Genomic DNA, 21,809 nt, shown 5'->3' with positions numbered 1-21,809 from the left:
GGGGAAGCCCCATCTCTACTAAAAACAGAAAAATTAGCCAGACATGGTGAAACACTCTAGTAGTCCCAGCTACTTGGGAGGCTGAGGCAGGAGGATCACTTGAACTAGGAGGTGGAGGTTGCAGGGAGCCGAGATGGTGCCGCTGCACTCCAGACTGGGCTACAAAGAAATTCCATCTCAAAAAAAAAAGTTGCAAATCTTGAAGTCTAGGTGAGAGCACACACAAGAATTTGAATCAGCAAGTGACTTTCAAGCACACAGCGGCCACCTTCCTCCCCTGATGCAAAGGATGGTGGGGTGGCCAGCCCCTCGGGATTACCATCTGGAGGTGTCTTTTTTCCCTTAGTGGAGTATATAAATTTGTATACATTTAATTTTTTTTTTTTTTAAAGACAGAGTCTCACTCTGTTGCCCAGGCTGGAGTGCAGTGGTGTAGTCTCAGCTCACTGCAACCTCCACCTTCCGGGTTCAAGCAGTTCTCATGCCTCAGTCTCCCAAGTAGCTGGGTTTACAGGTGCACACCACCATACCTGTCTAATTTTTGTATTTTTAGTAGAAACAAAGTTTTGCCATGTTGGCCAGGTTGGTCTCAAATGCCTGACCTCAAGTGATCCATCCACCATCTCGGCCTCCTGAAGTGCTGGGATTACAGGTGTGACACACCCTGCCCCGGCTACATTTAATTTTTTAATTTTAGAGGTGATGTCTAGCTTGTTCACTCCAAGATCTCATAATGGCTTTCTACTGTGTGTCAACAATGTTTGCCTTTCTGTATGTTCTTTAAAATTGGCCCCAGCTCAGTAGATGGCCTCAGTTGTGGGGTTGCTGGCCGTGTGTTAGCTCAGTAGACGGCCTCAGTTGTGGGGTTGCTGGCAGTGTGTTAGCTCAGTAGATGGCCTCAGTTGTGGGGTTGCTGGCCGTGTGTTAGCTCAGTAGACGGCCTCAGTTGTGGGGTTGCTGGCCGTGTGTTAGCTCAGTAGACGGCCTCAGTTGTGGGGTTGCTGGCCGTGTGTTAGCTCAGTAGACGGCCTCAGTTGTAGGGTTGCTGGCCGTGTGTTAGCTCAGGGGCTGCCTGCACTGTCCAGGCACCTCGAGTGGCTGTGCCACGTATTTGTGTGTCATTCTCAATCCATTAGGGTTTTTAAAGTGGTTTTCAAAAGTTAAATTCTAGCTTTTTTTAATTTTTTTTTTTTTAGGAGATAAAGTCCCTCCAATTAAACCAAATGCTGGGGAAGAATCTGTCATGAATCTTGACAAATTGAGATTTGCTGACGGAAGCATAAGAACATCGGAACTACGACTCAGCATGCAGAAGGTAAGAGCCTGGCTCACTCTGGAGCAAACAGGCTGTGTGCCTGGCCCTGCACTGCTGGGTTTTCTGTGTGTTTTTATTTTAATAGATTTAGGGGTACAGGTGCAGTTTTGTGTGGATGTACTGTGGTGGAGTATGGGCTTGCTTTTTATTTATTTATTTATTTATTTATTTATTTATTTATTTTGAGACAGAGTTTCATTCTTGTTGCCCAGGCTGAAGTGTGATGGCGCGATCTCAGCTCACTACAACCTCCACCTCCCAGGTTCAAGTGATCTCCTGCCTCGGCCTCACAAGTAGCTGGGGTTACAGGCAGCTGCCACCATGCCCAGCTAATTTTTTATATTTTTAGTAGAGACTGGGTTTCACCATATTGGCCAGCTGGTCTCTAACTCCCGACCTCAGGTGATCCACCTGCCTTGGCTTCCCAAAGTGCTGGAATTACAGGCATGGGCCACTGTACCCCGCTGAGTCTGGGCTTTTCGTGTCCCCATCCCCCAAGTTGTATATGTTGTACCCAGTAGGTAATTGCTCATCCCCACCCCTCCCGCTTTTTGGAGCCCCGAGTCTCTATTAGTCTACCCATATGTCCATGTATACTCACAGTTCAGCTCCCACTTCCAAGTCAGAATGTGCAACAGTTGACCTTCAGAGTTATTTCACTTAGGGTAATGACCTCCTGTTCCATCCAGGTGGCTGGGAAAGACACGATCTAGTTCTTTTTTATGTCTGAGTAGTATTCCACGGTGCATATGTGCCCATCATCTGTTAATGGGCACGTAGGTGGATTGCTGTTGTGATTGGTGCTGTGATGAACGTACCAGGCTGCACCAGTATCTGGAGGAAAACGGCAGTAGGACATACTCCTTACTGTGTCAAGAATATGAAAGAAATCCCAGCACTTTGGGAGGCTGAGGCGGGCGAATCTTGAGGTCAGGAGTTTGAGACCAGCCTGACCTACAAGTGGAAACCCCCCTCTACTAAAAATGCAAAAATTAGCCTGGTCTGGTGGGCACCTGTAATCCCAGCTACTCAGAAAGCCAAAGCAGGAGAATCGCTTGAACTCAAAAAGTGGAGGTTGCAGTGAGCTGAGATGGCGCCACTGTACTCCAGCATGGGTGACAGAGCAAGACTCCTTCTCAAAAAAAGAAATATGAAAGACATCAGCATCCAGGACAGCCTTCTCTGGTTCACTCGAATGTGCCTGGGCATGGCCTCTGTGCTCTGACCATCACTGGCTGTCGTGGATGAGTCACAGTGTGGAGGAGATGGAGCCGCAGGGCGCCTGAGAAGCTCAGTCCCCAGCAGAGCACACAACACTGGTGCTTACATCTCAGGCCAGATAGTGACCATGTCATCACACCTGGCTTCCAGCAGCTCGGAAATGTCTTTAAGCTGGGCCTGTTGCTGCCCCTAAATATACTCAGAAGAGGGGGAGAGTGGGCCGTGGGTGGAAACTGATCTCTGCAGCCTGTGCTTCTGGGAGTCAGCCTCCCACATCAGGACTGTCCAATAGGACTGCCCGTGATGGCAGAAATGTTCCAAGTCTTTGCCGTCCAGTATGGCAACCACTAGCCACGGGAGGGCTATGGAGAACTTGGTATATAGTCAGTCTAAGAAACAGTTCCTGGCTGGCGTGGTGGCTCACGCCTGTAATCCAAGCACTTTGGAGGCCAAGGCGGGCAGATCACCTGAGGTCGGGAGTTCAAGACCAGCCTGACCAACATGGTGAAACCCCGTCTTTAAATTAAAAAAATAAAAAAGAAACTGAGTTCCTCTAATAACAAGGATTCTTGTTCATGAATGAGGTCTCTTGTTTACTATTAGCAAGAATTTCCGTGAATATTTGTAAAAAGTCCATGCTTTTGTCCTATTCCAAAGGCATTTGGTGTTGCAGACACAGACACAAGAGCAAAGGTTCCTGCTGACATTGTCAGAGGCCTGTGCACTTCATTCTTCAAGTGAGGCTGGGCTTGAGAGAGGCTTTGTGGAATGCTGAGAACAGCATGACTAAGGCCCAGAAGGCTGAGGGATATCCTGCAGGACTTTTGTAGGGCTGGAGGCCAGGTAGGAAACAAGGAGTCATCGCACTAGAGAATGGGAAGGTGCCACTTTTGTAGGGTTGGAGGCCAGCTAGGAAAGAAGGAGTCATCGCATTAGAGAATGGGAAGGTGCCACTTTTGTAGGGTTGGAGGCCAGCTAGGAAAGAAGGAATCATTGCACTAGAGAATGGGAAGGTGCCTTAGGATGTAGAAATGGCAAATTCATGAGATATTTTGAAGTGAGAATACTAGAAGCATTCCCACCAAACAAGGTGTGTCTGTATGCTAGGCTCTGTGAGATGCTGGAGTCAGCACTGAACAAACAGAAGTTCCCATGCTCGTGGAAAATGCATTTCATTGGAGGAATTTTTGTGCTGACTCTGGCTATTAATAGTAAGAATTAAAAACATGAGGTAAATATTGAAAAGGAATAGATATAATTGCTATTATTTACAGACACAATTTCCAAAAAGTTCCCAGAGAATAAATTGAAAAACTAATAGAAACAAAAGAAGGATGTAGGTAGGTGTCTGGATGAAAGGTTTGTAGCTAAACCTCAGTAGCTTTTCAATGTGCCAGCAGGAATCCGCTCAGACGTCAGTAAATATCTCATTCACCTTTCAGACAAAAAACAAAAAATGCCTTGAATAAATATAACCAGAAATACGTAAAACAGATATGAAACATCCTGCTAAAGTGTGTTTAAGAATGTGATACTTACTGCCTTCTAAGATGCAAGTGTTGCGTTTGTTCTTCCTGAAGAACCATTAGGTTGATGTGCATTACCGTGTTACAGTTATGTGTCAGTCTAAGGGAAATCAGATTCAACCATGAAGCTGCATTTGCAGAGGAAGAGACAATTAGGGTCAGAGGAACAAAGCAGAGTTAGAGGGAGAAGCGAGGAGGAGGAGGAGGAGGGATCAGGGAAGTGGTGCCCCTCCGTCCCACAGGAAGCAAACGCTGACACCTAGTTCCCAGCATACCTACAAAAAACTTCAGATCTGCCTACAAACATTTCATCCAGCCACGTACCTACACCCTTATTTTGTTTCTCTTAGTTCCTCATCACTGTAAAACTGTGATGGACCCCAGTGTACGAGGAGCCTTTGCAAAACAGGCCGAAGACAGTAGCTAGATGGGCCAAGGGTCCCAGCCACCCACGCCCTCCCTCTCCTTGAAGACCTTTGGCTCCTACACCACCATCATCAGCACCCTGCTCAGCTCCTAGTGTGTATCACCACACATTCACCACCAGACCCCACGTCAGGAGTCCCATCTGGTCCCGTGTCCACCAGGGGTGTGGGAGGGGGTGCTGGCTGGCTGGCCGCAGAGCCATATGGAACATGGCACCTCACAGGCAGTCTGTGGCTGTATCCCGCTGGAAAGCATGCATGTGGGTCTAAGACGTGTAGTTAATAGAAACATTTTCAGAAGCGTTAGTCAGAACTTCATTTTTAAGTTCAGAGTAATGAACTCATAGTCTGAGTTTCCTCATTGTTCTTTTAATTTACATAACTTTTAAATAAAATGAAATGCAAAACAACAGGTCTCAAAGTTAAGCAGTTCTTGGTATGGCTGCTTCTATGGATTAAAAGTTTACAAACGCTATTTTGTGCCACAGTCAATGCAAAATCATGCTGCCGTGTTCCGTGTGGGAAGTGTGCTGCAAGAAGGTTGCGAGAAAATCAGCAAGCTCTACGGAGACCTGAAGCACCTGAAGACGTTTGACAGGGGTGAGCAGACAGCAGGCTCCGTGCACACCACTGTGAAAGGCCATGCCTTTCGCAGGTGGGCTAGTGTCTATCCGGCCAGTGCTGACTTAGCGCCATGCTCCCTGTCTGGATGGGTCCTGGCCCACAGCTATAAAGCCACCACCAGGAAAGGCTCTGGGACTAGCAGGTACGGGCTGACAGCTCGGAGGGCCCATGTGACTGCCCCTGATGGATCCTCATGTGTCCCCAGGAATGGTCTGGAACACGGACCTGGTGGAGACCCTGGAGCTGCAGAACCTGATGCTGTGTGCGCTGCAGACCATCTACGGAGCAGAGGCGCGGAAGGAGTCGCGGGGCGCGCACGCCAGAGAAGACTACAAGGTGCGCCTTCTGGCCACACCCACCTGCACCTGCCGCTTTCTCCCATCTTGTGTGACTCAACCCCACCCCTGCATTTTCTCTGCATTTCATTCCATTTCCCCAAAAGTAAATCCAGAAAGTGCCTTTTCCCCCTGGTTCTCGCCGTCTTCTGCAACACTGACCTTTGCTTTGCCTTGGGTCAGTGGCCACTGATGCCAGCAGTGGCATCTCCAAGCCAAAGTGCTCTGCAGTTAGAGGGCCAAGGTTAGCAGTGCAGCCGGAGTAGCATGGCCAGGAAATGCTAGTTTCTTAAAGAATGAGTCAGTCATCCTTTCAGACCTGCCCTGGGGTCTGGGAAAGGTCTTATAGCTCCTGCACTTGGGTGACCCGCCCTGGGGTCTGGGAAAGGTGTTGTAGCTCCTGCACTTGGGTGACCTGCCCTGGGGTCTGGGAAAGGTCTTATAGCTCCTGCACTTTCGTGACCTGCCCTGGGGTCTGGGAAAGGTCTTATAGCTCCTGCACTTGGGTGACCTGCCCTGGGGTCTGGGAAAGGTGTTATAGCTCCTGCACTTTGGTGACCTGCCCTGGGGTCTGGGAAAGGTGTTATAGCTCCTGCACTTGGGTGACCTGCCCTGGGGTCTGGGAAAGAACACAGTGAATGGGAAAATGACTTGTGTTTACTGTGAAATGGTACTGATGTAGCCTCCACTAGAATATGCTGATGGCTGTAGTCCCTGCTCAGAACTTGTTCTTCCTCCTTGTACAGTGTAAGAGTCTTTCCTGCAAAGTACATGAATCCGTGTTTGCCAGAATACAGATAGTAGCATACATTTATTATTATTATTATTTTTGAGATGAAGTAGTCTCGCTCTGTCACCTAGGCTGGAGTGCAGTGGTGCGATCTTGGCTCACTACAACTTCCACCTCCCAGGTTCAAGCGATTCTCCTGCCTCAGCCTCCTGAGTAGCTAGGACTACAGGTGCACACCATCACACCTGGCTAATTTTTGTATTTTTAGTAGAGACAGGGTTTCACCATGTTGTCCAGGAACCACTCACCTTGGCTTCCCAAAGTGCTAGGATTATAGGCGTGAGCCACTGTGCCCTGCCAGTAGCATAAATTTAGTGGATCACAGCAAGTTTCAATTAGAATATAAGCCAGGCACAGTGGCTCACACCTATAATCCCAGCATTTGGGAGGCTGAGGCAGGCAGATCACTTGAGCCCCAGAGTTCTAGACCAGCTTGGGCAACATGGCAAAACCTGTCTCTAAAAAAAAAGAATAAAAAATTACCAGCTGCTCAGGAGGCTGAGGCAGGATGAGTGATTGAGCTGGGAAGTCAAGGCTCCAGTGAGCTGTGATATCACCACTGCACTCCAGCCCACGTGACATAGCGAGATCCTGTCTCAAAAGAAAGAATTTTTTTAAAAATAGAAACATGCTGAAAGAAAAGATTGAGGTGGTCACCCAGAGCATGGGGTAAAAAGACAAAGTATCTGATAAACTCTTAGGTACATGAAGGATGTCTAGGGAAAATGCAGGCATGGATTACCCTGGACTCACTGCTGGCTGCACCGCTGACCAGCTATGTGGCCTCAGTGGATTCTGAGCATGTTGATGGTGCCAGCCTCCTGGGCTGAAGTGAAAATGGAATGAGTTCTAGGCCATGTGTCTCTTACGTCATTTTAATGTTTGCTGTGTTTTTCTGTATTGCTCTGTTAGAGTAATAAGAAATGTGATGGTGTTTCTGGCCTCAGGTGCGGATTGATGAGTACGATTACTCCAAACCCATCCAGGGGCAACAGAAGAAGCCCTTTGAGGAGCACTGGAGGAAGCACACCCTGTCCTATGTGGACGTGGGCACTGGGAAGGTCAGTGTGGACTTTGTTCTCACCACAGCCCGACACCCACACGGCCCCACCCAGGTCTGCAGGCTGGCCTTGCTGATGGTGAATGGGGAGAAGCAGGCCAGATTTAAGCCAGCACTGACAGATGTGAGGCACCACTGAGAAAGCACTCTGTCAGTCAGGCTTCTGGCCAGAAACGGATCCAGTGCCTGTGAGTGGTTCAGAGGAGCCTTAGGAAGGGTTGCTCCGTGGTGTGGGCCAAATGGAAGTCACTGGACAGGAGCAAGTGTCCAAGGCCTGGTGGCAGGGGAGGAGACAATGATTGTAGACCTAGCAAGAAGTCAAGGTCTGGGGTGGGGACACTCAGCCACTACCAGAAACCTGTCCCAAGCCAAGGGAGCCCAGAAGAGACCACTCCCCTCTCTTCCCACAGGCTGGGCCACCTGGAAGCAGCAGCAGGGAAGCTGAGGGGTGCGGTGCAGCCCTTAGCCTCCCTTGGGCACTGAGCAAGCAGAGAAGGGCAGAAAGTGAGAAGCGGGTTGGGTGAGCAGCGTCCTGGTAACAGCCAGCCGAGGGTGTGCTGGAGGCTTGCAGCCCTGTTCCACGCAAGCGCAGTTCACCATGTGGCATTCCCACTGGGCATTAAGATTCAGAAATAATGAAGATGGAAAGCTTTTACCCTTAAGCTTTTCATAGCTTGTAAGAGATAGTTGTATAATCATTTACATGCGTCTGGCTGTTTCGTTTGGGCTCTCACTGTCATTTAGTATGCCTGTAATTCAGGCAATCGGTCATTTTCAGGATTTATCATGAAGGCCATTTTCTGATAGTATATAAAAATCACACTTCACTTGCTTAGCGAAAGTCTGTTTTTAACGTTTTGGGGTTTGGGTTTTTTTGTTTTGTTTTATTTCTGAGATAGAGTCTCACTCTGCTGCCCAGGCTGGAATGCAGTGGCTTGGTCTCATCTCACTGCAGCCTCAACCTCCCCCAGGCTCAAGTGATCCTCCTGCCTCAGCCTCCCAGGCACGTGCCACCATGCCTGGCTAATTTTTGTATGTTTTGTAGAGACACGGTTTCACCATGTTGCCCAGACTAGTTTTGAACTCCTGAGCTCATGATCCACCTGCCTTGGCCTCCCCAACAGGCATGAACCAACATGGCTGGCTAGTTTTGGTGATTTTTCAAGAAATACATACTCATTTTAGAAAGTACAAAGAGACTGAAATAAGAGCTCAGTAACAGAGAGGAGAGGGCCCATTATGGTTTTGAGTGTGTGTGTGTGTCTACCATTGACTCTGTGTGCATATTTAGTACACAGCTTGAGTGTTCCTATCTGAAATCCTTGGGGCCAGCAGTGTTTTGGATTTCCGGCTTGTTCAGACTTTGGAATATTTGCATTACACTTACTGTCTGATCATCCCTAATTGGAAGATCTGACTCCATGGTGCATTTCTTTTGAATGTCATATTGGTGCTCAGAAAGTTTCAAGTTTTGGAGAATTTCAGATTTTTGGATTAGGGATGTTCAACCTATATAAATATTTACTTTGAAGTAGAAAAACTGGAAGTAGATAGCTTGAACATAAAGTGTTTTGGTATATACGAGGGTTCTCCCACTTTTCATGATGGGAGCATTTTTGTACAGCACTGAGACTCTTGCACAGTGTCATTTTCGGGGCTGTGTTCCACCCTGCAGACTTGTCCTTATTGACACGGTCCCCCGTCGTGCATGACAGTGTCATTTTCGGGGCTGTGTTCCACCCTGCAGACTTGTCCTTATTGACACGGTCCCCCGTCGTGCATGACAGTGTCATTTTCGTGGCTGTGTTTCACTCTGCGGATTTACCCTCATTGACACGGTCCCCCGTCGTGCATGACAGTGTCATTTTCGGGGCTGTGTTCCACTCTGCGGATTTACCCTCATTGACAGAGTCCCCCGTCGTGCATGACAGTGTCATTTTCGGGGCTGTGTTCCACTCTGCGGATTTACCCTCATTGACAGAGTCCCCCGTCGTGCATGACAGTGTCATTTTCGTGTCTGTGTTTCACTCTGCGGATTTACCCTCATTGACACGGTCCCCCGTCCTGCATGTGGATCGTTTTTGAATTTGTTATTGAAAAGTACTGCAGCACATACCTCTAAGTTCCCATGCCATAAATCTATTTTTTTTTCTTTTTTTTTTTTTTGAGACCGAGTTTTGCTCTTATGCCCAGGCTGGAGTGCAGTGGCATAATCTGGACTCACCGCAACCTCCACGTCCCGGTTTCAAGCAGTTCTCCTGCCTCAGCCTCTCAGGTTGCTGGGATTACAGGCATGAGCCACCATGCCCAGCTAATTTTGTATTTTTAGTAGAGATGGGGTTTCTTCATATTGATCAGGCTGATCTCAAACTCCTGACCTCAGGTGATCCGCCCGCCTCGGCCTCCAAAGTGCTTGGATTACAGGCATGAGCCACCACGCCCGGCCTTATAGTTAAAAATTTTCAAAAGGAACACAAGAGATGGCTATTTGTACATTTTTGTGCTTAACTTACCGCTGACCCTTCTTTTCAAGGTCACTTTGGAATATAGACCTGTAATCGACAAAACTTTGAACGAGGCTGACTGCACCTCCGTTCCCCCGGCCATTCGCTCCTACTGATGAGACAAGATGCGGTGATGACAGAAGCAGCCTTTGTAATTATGTATCATAGCTCATGCATGTGTTCATGTCGTAACTGTCTTTATAAGCTTCTGCACTGGGGTGAAGAGGGAGTCCATTGAAGGGAGATGGGCACCCAGTGGCCGGGAGCCGGCCAGGGACCGCAGCACTTACCTTTGTCCCTCCCTTCATTCTTGTGAGACCATAAAACTGGACACAGCCCTAAAATAAAACATAGATGAACAAACTTTCTTTTATTTCCACATCCACTTAAAATATTTTACCGTCATGACTTTAGTCATATTTGTTGACCTAAAATATCAAATGGAATTATCTTTGCATTCTGTTACATCAAAATCCAGAGATTTTGTTGCAGTTTCTTCTTTCTTCTTCTTCTTCTTCCTTTTTTTGAGACAGGATCAGTGCAGTGGTGCAATCTCAGCTCGCTGCAGCCTCAGACTCCTGGGAGGCTCAGGTGATCCTCCCAGCCCAGCCTCCTGAGCAGTTGGGGCTATAGGTGTGCACCACCATGCCCAGCCAGTTTATTTTTTAATTGTAGAAACGGTCTCACCATGTTGCCTAGCCTGGTCTCAAACTCCTGGGTTCAAGTGATCCTCCATCCTTGGCCTCCCAAAGTGCTGGAATGATAGGTGTGAACCACCATGCCTGGACTTGATGTTGTTTATTTGTAAGTTCAAATTGACGTTGGTGCCTGAGAGCAGATGGAGAAAATGAACATTTCCTCCTTTTTCTTGACAGACGGTTTACTAGGTAAGCGTGTCCTCGATTATTTAAATCAGGGCTCCCCAGTCCCTAGGCCACAGATTGTTACCAGCCCGTGGCCTGTTAGGAACCAGAACACACAGCAGGAGGTGAGCAGCAGGCCAGTGAGCCTGACTATGTGAGCTCCGCCCTGTCAGATCAGCGGTGGCATTAGATTCTCCTGGGAGCACAAACCCTACTGTGAACTGCACATTCGAGGGATCTGGGTTATGCGAGTCTAATGCCGATGATCTGAGGTGGAACCGTTTCGTCCCCAAACCATCCCCCATCCCCACACTTGTCCCTGGAAAAAGTGTCTTCCATGAAACCAGTCCCTGGTGCCAGAAAGGTTAGGGACCACTGGTCTAAGTCACCAAATACTAAAGGAACTGAAGTAGAAGTAAATGGGCTGCTGCTTTATTTTTGGGCTGTTCTATTTATAGAACAATGACAGGTACTTCCAAGTTTGTCATTAGAAAATAATTTTAAGTTGGTGCAAAAGTAATTGCGGTTTTTGCCATTACTTTCAATGGTAAAAGCCACAATTACTTTTGCACTAACTTAATATTATAAATTTGTTCCTTAAAGTGTATTTTTGGTAAGGAAAACTTTTTTTTTTTTTTTTTTTTGAGCTGTAGTCTTGCTCTATTGCCCAGGCTGGAGTGCAATGTTCCAATCTCAGCTCATTGCAACCTCCACCTCCTGGGTTCAAGCAATTCTCCTGTCTCAGCCTCCTGAGTAGCTGAGATTACAGGCATGTGCCACCGTGCCCAGCTAATTTTTTTTTTCTTTATCCAGTCTCAGGTAGTCTGTTGTAGCACCAGTTAATTTTTAATATATTTTATTAGTAGAGACCATGTTGGTCAGGCTAGTCTCTAACTCCTGACCTCGTGATCTGCCCGTCTAGGCCTCCCAAAGTGCTGGGATTGCAGGCATGAGCCACCATGCCAGGCCCAAGAAAAACCTTTTTTTCTTCTATTAATTTTTTTTTCTTGGTAGAGATGGGTTCTTGCCATGCTGCCCAGGCTGGAGAGCAGTGCTGTGATCTCAGCTCACTGCAACCTCCACCTCCTGGGCTCCAGCAGTCCTCCCACGGAGCTGAGACTACAGGCATGAGCCACCATGCCTGGCTAATTTTTATATGTTTTGTAGAGATGGGGTTTCACCATCTTGACCAGGCTGGTCTTAAACTCCTGGGCTCAAGCAGTCCTCCTTCAGCCTCCCAAAGTGTTGGGATTATAGGTGTGAGCCGCTGCCAGAAAACCTTTTCCTAAGACAAGGCAGGTTTTACATTATATTTAGCTCTTTTTTTGTGTGTGTTTTGAATGAAGTCTTTTTTCGCAGTGCACAGCTGAGAACCCCTCACCACAGAAGACAGGAAAGTTGTGCTGTGCCCACGTGATGGGCACTCCTCAGCACTGGGAAGGAATGCACTATTGGCACACACAGCAGCTTGGATCAATCTGAAAGTCACTACACTGAGTTAGAGAAGCCAAATAAAAAGAGTATAGGCTGTGTGACTCCACGTGCACAGTGTCGACACGGTTCCCTGCAGAGTGGCAGGAGCAGATTCCAAAGGCACAGGAAGAAGCTTGCGGGTAGAATGTGTTCAATCCCTTCTGCACATTATACCACAAAAAGAGCTGGTAATAAAAATGCTAACCAAAGAAAAAAGGCGAAACTAGGATAAAGTGTCTCACCCGTGTGACTGGTAAACAGGCAGGTTTGCTGTCAGGCTTCGTTTGTGAAGATGTAGGGTACAAGGACTCACACCGGTGTGGAGTGCAGAATGCTGCGGCCTCAGGGAAGAGGATTTGTCAGCATCTGACAGCTGCATGGCATTTGCTCTTTGACTTAACAATTCTAGGGATCTGTCTCTAAGACACTCTGGCGGAGAAATGAAAGCCTTCTCACGGCCTGAGTGTGTCTGACAAAGTTCTTCACCGTGGCATTGAAGAACCGGAATAATACTGGAAACAATACAAATGTCCGTCAGTCGGGGATTAGGAACATTAACTCCCACAGTGAGTAACTCAGTACAGGAAGAAGGAATGAGGAAGGCCTGAGGAGGGGCAGAGTACCTATGATATAATGCAAATATATATTTGCTTTTTCTTAAAACAGCAGAAAGATTAGTGTGGTTGCTGTAGGGGATGGGGTCTGTGGTGAAGAAAAACTGAAATCGATTCTGAAGTAATAATTTGGACTTTGAAATTGTAAATGTTTTACTTACTACCAAACTAAGTTTTTAAGGTAGTCTCTAAAATTGAAAAAATGGAATCTGAAATAAATGAATCTAATGGCCTTGCATTGCATTCTACAAGGCATCAGCCCTGAGACCAAAATTTGGAAGGTGGCCCTGAGCAGCAGCTGAAGAGAATGGGAGGTGAGACAGGAAAGAGGAGGTGGCACAGGGCGTCTGGGAGCCGGGTCCCTCATGGGCAGCTGGGCCCGTGCTCACTGTGGGTGTTGGTGCGTTCTTTCACCAGCCCACGCTCCACAGGTTCAGGAGAGTCAATTCCGGGCACACTCCTGCCAGCAGAGAAAGCCCTAGGTAGCATCCCGGGTGCTGTGGCGTCAGAATCCAGTTTGAGTCTGAGGAGTGCCCTGGCACTGGCTGGGCCGGGCAGCACCACGGGTTTCTGCAGCCCAGCTGCACAGGAGGCTGCTGACAGTCACGCAGCCTGTGATTTCATCTCAGGACACAGCACTTCAAGTGTGCAAATTCAGTGAGCCACTGAAATCCTAAATTTGAATCCATCATCTCACTGTTACTTGTCTTATTGGTATTAACCCTTTGAACTTACGTGTGGTGGGAGTTGACGCTAATAACTAATTATGTTAATGCTAAAAGTAAGATTTTTCTGGCCAGGAGTGGTGGCTCATGCCTGTAATCCCAGCACTTTTGGGAGGCTGAGGCGGGCAGGTCACCTGAGGTCAGCAGTTTGAGACCGCCGTGGCCAACATGGTGAAACCCCTGTCTCTACTAAAAATACAAAAATTAGGCCAGGCGCAGTGGCTCACACCTGTAATCCCAGCACATTGGGAAGCCAAAGCAGTAGATCACCTGAGGTCAGGAGTTCAAGACCAGCCTGAGCAATATGGAGAAACTCTGTCTCTACTAAAAATACAAAATTAGCCAGGCATGGTAATCCCAGGAACTAGGGAAGCTAGGGCAGGAGAACTGCGTGAAACCAGAAGGCGGAGGTCGCAGCGGGCTGTTATCACGCCACTGCACTCCAGCCTGGGCAACAAGAGTGAGACTCCATCTCAATAAATAAATAAAGTATTTTTCTGCAAAAAAAGAGGTGTAAAACCATACACTAAATTTGAAACAAATATAAACTCCTTTGTTCTTTTCACATACACATTTCCTGGCTCTGCCCCCGTGGCAGCAGACACATCAAGCACCTAGACTGTGGTCTCTAATAACCCATGAATTCATGGTGATGGTTTCAAAGCCAGAACCAACCAAACAAAAGCATGTGATTGGTCACTCTTGAAGGTAACTAGGGCACTGACCCCTAACCCTGAGAATGGACACTTGAAGGAAGAGAAGCGTTATCCTGCCCTTTCTCTTCAAATCACAATCCAGGGAAACCTAGTTGATGAGGACATGTGGTTTATGGAAGAATTCCTGCAAGTGAGTAAAGAGTGGCAGTTAGAGAATGGTCAGATTGCAACCTCTAATGCCACAGTTCTCCAAGGTGTGTAACGGGACCATTTGGAGGGACCCTACCCCAGAACTTCCATCAGTCCTGGTTAGGCCTGAGAATTGGCATTTCTAACATGCCCAGGGACCACAGTTTGGAAACCTCTGTGGCAGACATGTAATGGGATGACACGGTCCGATAAACGGGGGAACAACAACAGGTGGAGACCCCCTGGCAACCTCAGGAAGCTTCATCCCAGCCAGTAAGAAAGTAAATCCCCAAGCCTTCTGAAAACTAAGAGTAGTATTAACACGGGTGTTTGAGCAAACATTTAAGTGTTAGGACAAAGAATTAAAAGCTGGCACAGGCTGCCGGGCATGGTGGCTCACGCCTGTAATCCCAGCACTTTGGGAGGTGGAGGTGGGCAGATCACCTGAAGTTGGGAGTTCAAGACCAACCTGACCGACATGGAGAAACCCCATCTCTACTAAAAATATAACATTAGCCTGACGTGGTGGTGCATACCTGTAATCCCAGCTACTCAGGAGGCTGAGGCAGGAGAATCACTTGAACCCAGGAAGCAGAGCCAAGATCGAGCCATTTCACTCCAGCCTGGGCAACAAGAACAAAATTTCATCTCAAGAAAAAAAAAATAGCACAGGCACCCCTGAAGTATGATAGGGTGGCAACGGAAGGGCCAATCGAATAACTGCTGGGCAGCTTCCTTGTGTGTATGTCTACTAAGGAATCAGAAACAAACCCTCAGACAGTTCTCATGAGTACTGAGACCAAGGAAGCCACTGGGCAGTGGGTGGTCTGAAAAGTAAATTTTTATAGTGCTCCACTAATTACTGAGTCATAGAACGATGTTTCATATTGAAAATGTTTTGTAAATGTGGGTTTCAAGGTTTCAAAATGAACCCATGCTTGTTCGGAGAAAGGACAAACCAAAGAAGTAAAATCATTGGGTCAATATAAAAAGAACGTAGAATGTTGCCCGGAGAGAAGGCGTGGATAATTCCTAACACGGATCAAAGGCAGGAAAAAGGTGAGCTGTGTCTGAGATACTCAGACCTGCACTGGGCTGTGCAGCTGCCGAACGGTGGCATCGCCGGGAAGTTCCATCGGCCAGCACTGATGTGGCCTTTGCCCACGCTCTCTCACACTGAACAGCACCTATCAGAGTGTCCACTACTCAGTGAAACGCCTGTGTGAAAAGCGGTATTTGGTAGAAGAGTAAAAAAGAGGGGGAGAAAAAGGGTAGGTCATTCTCTTCCATATTGAATTCTGGCAGAACAATGTTGGAAGGAACACGGGAGCCACAGGAGAAAGTAGTCCCAGGACAGAAGGGGGTGCCAGGCACGGTTGGCTCTGTCCCTGGAATTCCATGGCTGGAATCTGGAAAAAGGGAAAGTGACTGAAAAAGGAAAGATTCTGTGTGCAAATGTCACGATGCAGCGGTCAGTGATCCTGAGAAAATAACTGAACCCAGGTGGCTTCGGAGGGGGGCTGTTGGATGCATGTGCCAATGTAATGTGGACTTGTGTATGCTCGTTTACACAAAGGACAGATGGTCATCTGTTCATCAACAAACACTTGTCGAGGGCCTCTATGTGCTAAAGACATCAGATGCACAAGAGGGTGCTCTGTGGAAAGCCCCAGGAACACAAGCGCCCAGAAACGTTTAGAAAAATTATAAGGAGGCCGGGCACGGTGGCTCACGCATGTAATCCCAGCACTTTGGGTGGCCGAGGCGGGTGGATCATGAGGTCAGGAGTTTTAGACCAGCCTGGCCAATACGGTGAAACCTCATCTCTACTAAAAATACAAAAATTAGCTGGGTGTGTGGAGGGTGCCTGTAGTCCCAGCTGCTCAGAAGGCAGAGGCAGGAGAATTTCTTAAACCAGGGAGGCAGAGGTTGCAGTGAGCTGAGATCAAGCCACTGCGCCCCAGCCTGGGCAACAGAGAGAGACTCCTCTTTTTTTTTTTTGTTTGTTTTTCTTACCCTGATTTTACAACCAGAGACTAATAAAAATAAAAATAAAAAAATTCTAAGGGAAACAGAAAAGGCATTTTCAAATTAGCTCAGAGAAATTAGACCAAGGAAAGACTCACCCAGTATTTGGATACATTATGTGATTAACGTTAACACAGGGAGGAAAGTGATATCTTTCAGTTAATTTCTCAACTCCTGGAAAGCTTAGAACAGACCTGGTTAGGAGGAAATTGAATCCGGGGCAGGTGAGGAGATAGTGGTACCTCAGTGCTCCAGTGATTCAGTCTGCAGAACCAGGGCTGGGAGGTGAGCTTTTTGTTGGCAGATGGTGGTTTCCGCTGCAGCCTCGCCCCCTGGGGACAGGACTCAGGCAGAATCCCCCATCAGTGGCAGTACCCCCACCTTTGAGAATGTGGAGAGGACTTGGGGAAGAAAGTGTTGTCCCACACAGCACAGCCCAGGTGCCAACAGGATTCAGGGCTGGAGGCTCCTTACTGTAAGGCCGCTTGCCTCTCTGGGAGCTCCGACAGGCCCATCCTTCTCCCCACCTGAAAATTACATCACCAGAATACGCCCATCATCTAGCTGCGCCTTGGAAATCCCCTCTGCACTCAGCACTAAGCTCTGCACTCTGCACCTAGCCCACGCACCGGAAATCCCGCCTACCTACCAATAGCAGCTTGCCCTGTCCACATCGTGTTTCTCCACAGCCAATCAAATGCCTTCACTCCCTGTAAAACCCCATGCCTGAGATAAGTCAGGCGTGACTTCTCTGGCCTCTTTCCTCGGGATTGTAGAACCTCGCCCAGGAGTTGAATAACTTGGCATCTAATTGTTCTCATGCAGGCCTCAGTTTCCTCATTTTAAATTCGTCAATAAGCCTTACAGACAGTAACCCTTACACTTATGGTTGCTTGCGGAAAAGGCAGGGACTGCAGCTGCGGTTTGTGTATGTATCAGGCCAGTATTTCTTGTTCTAGACTCGCCCATTTGGACATTGACATGGGTGTGCATGCACGGTGTTTTTCTTTAAACGCTAATTTCATAGTAACTGACCTCCCTTTCAAGAGTCAGCCTTGCTGCCACTGAGAAGACATAGGAGAAGCACAAAAAGATCTGCCTGCTTGACTTCGGCAAGTTACCGTCTCTGAACTATGGTTTTCTTCAGTAAAATGCGGATATGGTGCCATGGCATGATGAGGACTAAACAGAGTAACATATTTAAATATTAGGGTGGACTCTAGCTGGTTGCATTCATCAAGTGTGTCCTCCCTTGAATGAATGCATTTTCCACCCCTAGAACTGAATGGAAAACGTAACTGAGACTCCTGGGTGACGGCTGTGGCACTCCAGGTTGGAGATGCCGCCAACAGTTGGTGGAGCTCAGCTACCTGTTGGGAGAGGGAGGCTGAGGCCTGCTGCAGTCACGGATGTTTCCTTTTTTAATTTTAAAATAGCCCAACCTAGTCTTGAAGTTCTGGCTTCAAGTGATCCTCCCACCTCAGCCTCCCAGCTGGGATTACAGATGTGAGCCACTGCATCCAGTGCTGAGCTATCTCTCACTGAGGGTTCCCTGTAAAAGGAACTTCCAAACTGGGTCACAAAAATCATAGTTGTTAGTATTTTCAGAGTGCTGGAGAACAAAAAAGAAGCCAGTGATGGGAGGGAGAATAAAGATGGACTTTGGAAACTACAGATTAAAGAGCTGTGGAAGATTCTAGGAAGGATTCTTCAACAAGTAATATGAATACTTTGTCAATGAAAAGAGTGAAACTCTAAAATATTTGAAGAGATTTATTCTGAGCCAAATAGAGTGACCGTGCCTGTGACACAACCCTCAGGAGGTGGTCAGGGTGCAACGTGGTTTTACGCATTTTAGAGGGTCATGAGACATCAATCAAATCTATTTAAGATACACATTGGTTCATTCCAGAAAGGCGGGACAACTCCAAGTGGGAGCTTCTGGATTATAGGTAGATTTTAAAATGTTCTGGTTGACAATTGGTTGAGAGTTATTCCCAACAGAAAGGAATGTCTGGGTTATGACAGGAGGCTGTGTTTTATGATGCAAATGAAGCCTTGGGGTAGCAAGCTTCAGACAGAAGAGATTGTATTTATCATCAGACTTAGGGTCTGTGTTGGCTTTCCTGGAATTCCAAAAGGGAGGAGGGCACAGGGAGGCATGTCCAACACCCGCTTCATGTCATGACCTGAACCAGGTTTTCAGGTAACTTTGTAGGGCCATCGGGGCTCCAAAGGGTCGTGGGGTGTCCCTTATGCTGTGCTGAGGTGCAGGATCCGAGAAATAAAGAGACAGGACACTGAAGAACTGGTGAAGAGCATCTGGACTCAGGGGACCACGCCACCTGTGAACGGAGATCAGCGAGGGCCCCCCAATACCCTGAAGCATCTGTATTTATTAGGTAGAATTAGGGGGTAGGGTCGTAGTGAGGTCGTTTATAGGCTCAGTAATATAGCATACATAATCACATGAGTCACAAGCAAGGGGGCCACCCCATTATGTCACTTGGGCAGAGAGGTGGGCCATGCGCAGCAGGGGGGCTCTCCCATGCACAGTAGAGGGTCATGTACAGAAAAGGGGTCCACCCCCATTAGGTCACTGAGGCAAGGAGATGGGCTGTGTGCAGCAGGTGTCATGCGCAACAATTCTTATCTGGGGGCTGGAGACTTCAAAGGATTTCTAATAGAAGGATACTGTAAGCCAATGCAGTGGGACTGACAGACTTGTGCTCTTCTGTTAAGATATTTATGGGAGAATGATTTGAGCTAGCACAGAAGCGAGAAAAGACTGACAGGGTGAACAGCCACTGTGACTGGTCACACCAGAGGGGTTCTTCTCCCTCGGTTACTTCCAGGATCTCAGGCCTGAGGCCGACTTTCCACAGGAACTGGATGCAGGTGCTACAACTCCTTTATCAGGAGGAGAGGCTCTTGCTCCAAGCCTGCCACACAGCATATGCCCTTTCAGGCAGGGACGCCACCGCCGGGGTCTTTGGTTCTCGTCCTGGTCTGGCTGTTTTCCCATGTACTGCTTCTGTTCTGTGACTACTCTAGGCATTCCTCCTACTACAAACTACTATTTGGTTATATAGAAGGATTATATAAATCAGCACTAAATGTGTCAGTACAGCTCCGACTACGATACCTGTATGATTATATAGAAAGATTATATGGAACTAAGTATGCTAGATGTAAGTATTAAGTATGGTTATATGAGCTGGAGATATGTAAGCAGTAAGTTATACTTCAGGCACTAATTCTATAAACTAAAATATGATTATATATAAAGGATTATATAAAGGAAATAGCTGAGTAATAACACTATAAGATATTCAGGCACTAATTGTGCCTGGCGTCTGGACAGTTCTCCTTCCACGGTACCCCTGGGGGGTGTTACCCACAACTTTGGAGTGCCCTGACCCAGAGGAGGGGTCCATTCCAATGGGTGGGACCTTAGAATTTTATTTATTTATTTATTCATTTTGAGATGGAGTTTCACTCTTGTTGCCCAAGCAGGAGTGCAGTGGCGCGATCTCAGCTCACCACAACCTCTGCCTCCTGGTTCAAGCGATTCTGCCTCAGCCTCCCCAGTAGCTGGGATTACAGGCATGTGCCACCAAGCCCAGCTAATTTTTTATTTTTAATAGAGACAGGGTTTCTCCATGTTGGTCAGGCTGGTCTTGAACTTCCGACTGCAGGTGATCTGCTTGCCTCCGCCTCCCAAAGTTCTGGGATTACAGGCGTGAGCCATCACACTGGCCAAGAATTTTATTTTTGGTTTACAAGTCTATGAAGAGAACACTAGGAACCACTTGAATTACATCTTGAAAAAAAATTTACATTGTAGAAGAGGTTTGTAGATTAACACAGGTGAATGCCAAAGCCACAGAATATCTAAATTTCTTCGAGGAATTTGAAAGAACCCTCAGGCATATGCCTTGTGGACAAGAGAGACAGAAAAATGGGACAGAGGATGAGACAGCGGGGAGAATGGATAGCTGATCAGATCTATAGCTGTGCCCGGAGCGCTGAATAATGGATTCGCGTCCACAGGGAAGAAAGTCTCAGGTGCCACTGATAAGACACTGGTCCTTGGCTCTGGGTCCATTCAACATCTGGGTGGGCAACTGGGTGAAAATTCAGAGAAAACCTTAGGAACTCTGAGGATGAAAAAAGTTAGCGTTCATGGAAGGAGGCACTGAAGAACATAAAAAACTGGAATAACGCTATGAAATAATGACAATAATTGTAGTATCCTGAACAGGGACACAGGACACGGGACTGAGATGGAACGCGCGCCGAGAGCGCGCGCGGGCGCACGGGAAAGACCCAGGGATCGCAGTTGCCCGACCGAAGCCGGCACTTCCCAATTCCGGGGATTTGCAGGTTTCGGCTACAAGCACTCCGGGCTCCACTGTAGAACTGCGCCCAGCACCAAGGCAGTGCTCCTCCCTCTCAGGAGGGAGGCTGGGCTGCGCGACCACCAGAAGGGCCCGGCCGGGGGGCGCCGAGTGTTTCCAGCTGCACGGGGGCGGGGGCCGCGCTGCTGCCCCGCGCGGGGCACAGGTTAAACCCAGAGGGAAGCTTTCGAGGACGGAAGAGACGACGGAGAACGCCGCACACTGTGCTTCTCACCTGAATTGTGTTTTGCTTTTTTTTTTTTTGAGATGGAGTTTCGCTGTCGTTGCCCAGGCTGGAGTACAATGGCGCGATCTCGGCTCACTACAACCTCCGCCTCAGTCTCCAGAGTAGCTGGGATTACGGGCTTGCGCTAATTTTGTATTTTTAGCAGAGACAGGGGTGTCTCCATGTTGGTCAGGCTGGTCTCGAACATCCCACCTCAGGTGATCCGCCCGCCTCAGCCTCCCAAAGTGCTGAGATTACAGGCGTGAGCCACCGCGCCCGGCCTGCATTTTTTTTTTCTTTTCTGGCAGAGTCTGGCGGTCGACCGGGCTGGAGTGCAGTGATCTCGGCTCCCTGAGGCCCCGACTGAGGGCTCAGGCGATCCTCCCGCCTCAGCCCCCGGGGCAGCTAGGCCCACAGGAGCCCGCCACCGCGCCCGGCGGCTTCTGTAATTTTTGTAGGGATGAAGTTTCGCCAAGCTGCCCAGGCCGGGCCGAAGTGCTGGACTCAACAGCTCCGCCCGCCTCCGCCTCCCAAAGCGCCGGGACGCCCCCGCCCAGAGTTTTCGACTGTTAGTGTGAATCACGCTCGCGTCAAAACTTCTTTTTATACAAGAACTGAAAGGCAAACTCGGACTCTGCTCCATCACTTCCAGTCCCGGGACTCGGCGCTGGACACTTCCTCCACGCGCCTGACCCTCACTGCGCAGGCCCCGCGGCTGCCAGGGCGTTGCCCGGCAACTCGGCTGCGAGGGGATTGGCCGCGCGGGACCCCGTGACCCCTCAGGGGCTCACGCGTTTCCTGCGTCCCCGGAAGTGACGGTACGCCAAGTCCTGCC

At 48.3% G+C, this 21,809-nt stretch overlaps 1 protein-coding gene and 1 long non-coding RNA gene across 2 annotated transcripts in view; one reads left to right on the top strand and one right to left on the bottom strand.

Moving 5' to 3' along the window:
* Nucleotides 1-10,163, top strand: part of SDHA (succinate dehydrogenase complex flavoprotein subunit A) — a 28,446-nt gene extending 18,283 nt beyond the window's left edge. The window contains exons 11-15 of the mRNA XM_035291875.3: nt 1,197-1,315; nt 4,976-5,087; nt 5,317-5,447; nt 7,184-7,297; nt 9,830-10,163. Coding sequence (XP_035147766.3) covers nt 1,197-1,315; nt 4,976-5,087; nt 5,317-5,447; nt 7,184-7,297; nt 9,830-9,916 — 563 coding nt within the window. The 3' untranslated portion in view covers nt 9,917-10,163. The remainder of the gene's footprint in view (nt 1-1,196; nt 1,316-4,975; nt 5,088-5,316; nt 5,448-7,183; nt 7,298-9,829) is intronic.
* Nucleotides 10,164-18,655: 8,492 nt separating this feature from the next.
* On the bottom strand, nt 18,656-21,676 carry LOC128931413 (uncharacterized). The gene is made up of 2 exons (XR_008479782.2): nt 20,984-21,676; nt 18,656-20,475 (listed from the first exon to the last, which is right to left on the bottom strand). It is a non-coding gene; the product is annotated as an uncharacterized LOC128931413 (long non-coding RNA).
* Between the last annotated feature and the right edge of the window lie 133 nt (nt 21,677-21,809).

The sequence above is a fragment of the Callithrix jacchus genome, chromosome 2, assembly GCF_049354715.1.
Source record: "Callithrix jacchus isolate 240 chromosome 2, calJac240_pri, whole genome shotgun sequence".
NCBI lineage: Eukaryota > Metazoa > Chordata > Mammalia > Primates > Cebidae > Callithrix > Callithrix jacchus.
The sequence above is the reverse complement of the archived record's forward strand: the minus strand, read 5'-3'. Positions and strand labels throughout refer to the sequence as shown.